The sequence below is a fragment of the Oryza glaberrima genome, chromosome 1 (assembly GCF_000147395.1).
Source record: "Oryza glaberrima chromosome 1, OglaRS2, whole genome shotgun sequence".
Classification (NCBI taxonomy): Eukaryota; Viridiplantae; Streptophyta; class Magnoliopsida; order Poales; family Poaceae; genus Oryza; species Oryza glaberrima.
Genome location: NC_068326.1, coordinates 9,555,220 through 9,558,400, shown reverse-complemented (window position 1 = coordinate 9,558,400; position 3,181 = coordinate 9,555,220). Strand labels below are relative to the sequence as shown.

Sequence of the window (3,181 nt, the reverse complement as noted above, 5' to 3'; positions counted from 1 at the left end):
ACACGAAACATAGAATTAACTATATTTATTTCCACAAAGTTTAGTGTACTATACAACAAATAGCTAGCTAATCCCTGGCATACATTTATGTGATTGGAGTCAAAATGGCATCACTTGAAAGGACCAACCATTATTAGAACGATTAAGAAAACATTAACGCCAACATCAATAGATACTCCAGTTAGAACATGGAACACCCTGTACCTGCACAATCTCCTGCACCCTCTCTTGGAGGCCATTCATTTGGCCATGTGTGTTCTATCATCATGCCAATCATCTTGCTCCCCGTAAAGTCGCACGAAAAAACATTCCGCAGTTCATACATATACACGCTTCACAGTTCACATACATATATATATCTTGGATTATATTAGAAGTAAACAACACGTAGATCGGAGCCAATCATCACAAACATATACTCCCTCCGTTTCGAAATGTTTGACACCGTTGACTTTTTAGCACATGTTTGACCGTTCGTCTTATTCAAAAAATTTTGTGAAATATGTAAAATTATATGCCTACATAAAAATATATTTAACAATGAATCAAATGATAGGAAAAGAATTAATAATTACTTAAATTTTTTGAATAAGACGAACGGTCAAACATGTTTAAAAAAGTCAATGACGTCAAACATTTCGAAACAGGGAGTATAAATTATAAACCAGCAATTTCATTCATCAAAAGAAGTCATACATGCTGCAACAGAGAGTACAAAGTACAGACCCGGATACAAAGACACACATCCATATATGCTATATGGATGTCAAAATGACACGACTCGATCGATGAAAAGATAAATTAGACTGTTCCATGCTCATGGAGCAGAGAAGATCTAGACGACGACGACGACGAAGACGCATGAAATACTAAGATAGATAGATAGATATGGGACCATGTCCCTGACCGAAATTTAAGTTGCAAATATTGCTGGAGAAAAACGAAATAGAGACGGGGCAAAGCTGCTGTTGCCGTGCACGAGCACGCGACGTAGCAGCTGGCCATGCATGCAGCATGCAGCACGAAGAGCTCTCCCTCTCCTTACATGGGAGGGAAAGATGGCCCCGCAGAATCGTCGTCCCAGGGCCACCCGAATCCCGGCATGTCCGGGTTGGCGAGATCCATCATGTCAGGGCCCGGGGCGGCGGCGCCGGCGGCGCTGGTGCCGGCGCCACCGGTGTTGGAGGAGGAGCTGCTGGCGAAGGCGCTGTAGACGAGGGCGCCGAGGTCGCCGCCGTTCCTGGCGACGTTCATGAGCCAGGCGTTCTGGTCGTTGCCGCCATGGTTGATGAAGTGGTTCTGGTGGTGGTGGTGGTTCATCCCGTGGAACGCCGGCGGCGGCATGGAAGACAGCGGCATGGCCGGAGTAACATGAGTCGGCGGCGGCGCGAGAGGAAGGATTGGCGCCGGAGGCGGAGGAGGAGCGGGGAGCGCCGGCGGGGGAGGAGGAGGTGGGGGAACGAGCACCTGGCCGTCCTCGTTGGGGGCGCGGATCTCGACGAGGCGGTCGGTGATGACCTTGAGCCTGGCGCTGGCGAGGCAGTCGACGCTGGTGAGCTGCTCGACGGAGAGGGACTCGTAGGTGCCGAGGCGTCCCTGGAGGGCGTCGTGGAGGAGGATGAGCGTCTCCCGCTCGTGGTTGTCGCGGTCCATCTTGCGCAGCTGCTCCTTGAGCTTGCCGATCCGGAGGCGGAGGAAGTCCTCCTGGTTCATCATCTTCTTGCACTGCTCCATCTCCGGCAGCGCCCTGAACTGCCGCAGCACGTTCATGGCCACCTCCGTCGACGGCCACACCTCCGGCTCCGCGTCCCCCTCCCCGTACACCACCAGGCACGCGTCCACGTCGCACAGCGTCGACAGCTCGCTCGCCTTCTTCACCAGCCCGCGCCGCCGCTTCTTGAACGTCGCCCGCCGCGTCGCGTCGTTGGCGATGCGGTCCAGGACGATCTTCTTGCGAGCCATGGCTAACAGTAAACTACTAGCTATAGCTATAGCTCTACCAGATTGGTACGAGGTGAGGTGAAAGAAATGGGGGGGTTAGGGGTGGGTTTTATAGCGGAGGAGATCTGCATAGATGATCTGCCTACAGCGAGTCACCCAGGGTGAAAATGGAATGGAATTACCCTCGACAGATATGTGTGGCATTGGCACCGCGTGAATATCAGCGATGGTTAATGTCCAGCAAACTATAGCAAATATTCCCCATTAATGCAATCTTCTCCATTAATGCACCCAATTCGATTGGTAAAAGTCTTCCATTTTCTCCTGAAATAAGTAAACACTTTCTACTTTTTCCTTGGCCCACTTGCTAATTGATTTATATTTTTAAATCAAAAAAGATTATTAATAATATTTTTTACAGGTATTCTTATTTTCTTCGCAATTTAGTACATACAAATATTATTTTCTTTTGCGAAATATAAATATTCTTAGTATGCACAAATAATCAAATAGAATAAGATCAACTTAAGAAAATAACCCTTGCAAAAAGGTGGATATATAAATGTAGAATATGAACTGATAATTTGTTCATGAATATTATAATAATAAGCCAGATGAATCATGTGTTTCTTCATTACACACTCGTATATACCCATCTACTGATTTATGTATAGCCAAGTTAAGAAACAGATATAGGAGACCTAAATGATCTCATAGTGATGGGGATTGGGGATATGATTGGATCATTTTTTTAATTCTTTAGTAACGTAAGTTATCATATTAATTCAAACAATGAAATGATCAACCATTCAAGAGGATTGTGGGACGAAAACTCTGGCAATGTTTCATCGGTTCTCTATCGATGATGACATGTTTAGGCCCAACCCAACACGTAAGACTAACACATATGCATCATGCATTCGTCCCAATATTGCAACTTATGTAAGCCATGCAAATTAAATATCTGTTTAGAAAATTCTGAGCATGCATTTGATAGTTATTTTTGTTCGACTGAACATTTTGATACTATATGTGTGGTACTAATACATTCTCCAAAGAGAGGCAATTGTGCAATAACAAGATTTTGCAATTTCCATGAATCGGCCCTTAAAGCTTTTTTCCTAAGTAAATTTTTTTATCTCACATTTTCTCGATGCTAAACTCTACACTACAAAATAGGAACACTTGTGTGATCTATTCTAAAATACTAGGAAATATCTTGCACAAAATTCTAGAAATA

The 3,181-nt window shown here is 45.1% G+C and overlaps 1 protein-coding gene across 1 annotated transcript; it reads right to left on the bottom strand.

Moving 5' to 3' along the window:
* Nucleotides 1-1,041: 1,041 nt before the first annotated feature.
* LOC127760411 (agamous-like MADS-box protein AGL80) lies at nt 1,042-1,962 on the bottom strand. Its single transcript, XM_052284663.1, has one exon. The coding sequence runs from the start codon at nt 1,960-1,962 to the stop codon at nt 1,042-1,044; it is 921 nt and encodes a 306-aa protein (XP_052140623.1).
* Between the last annotated feature and the right edge of the window lie 1,219 nt (nt 1,963-3,181).

Excerpts from the sequence above, each read along its gene's own strand:
- LOC127760411 (XM_052284663.1), bottom strand. The coding sequence starts at position 1,962 with ATGGCTCGCAAGAAGATCGTCCTGGACCGCATCGCCAACGACGCGACG.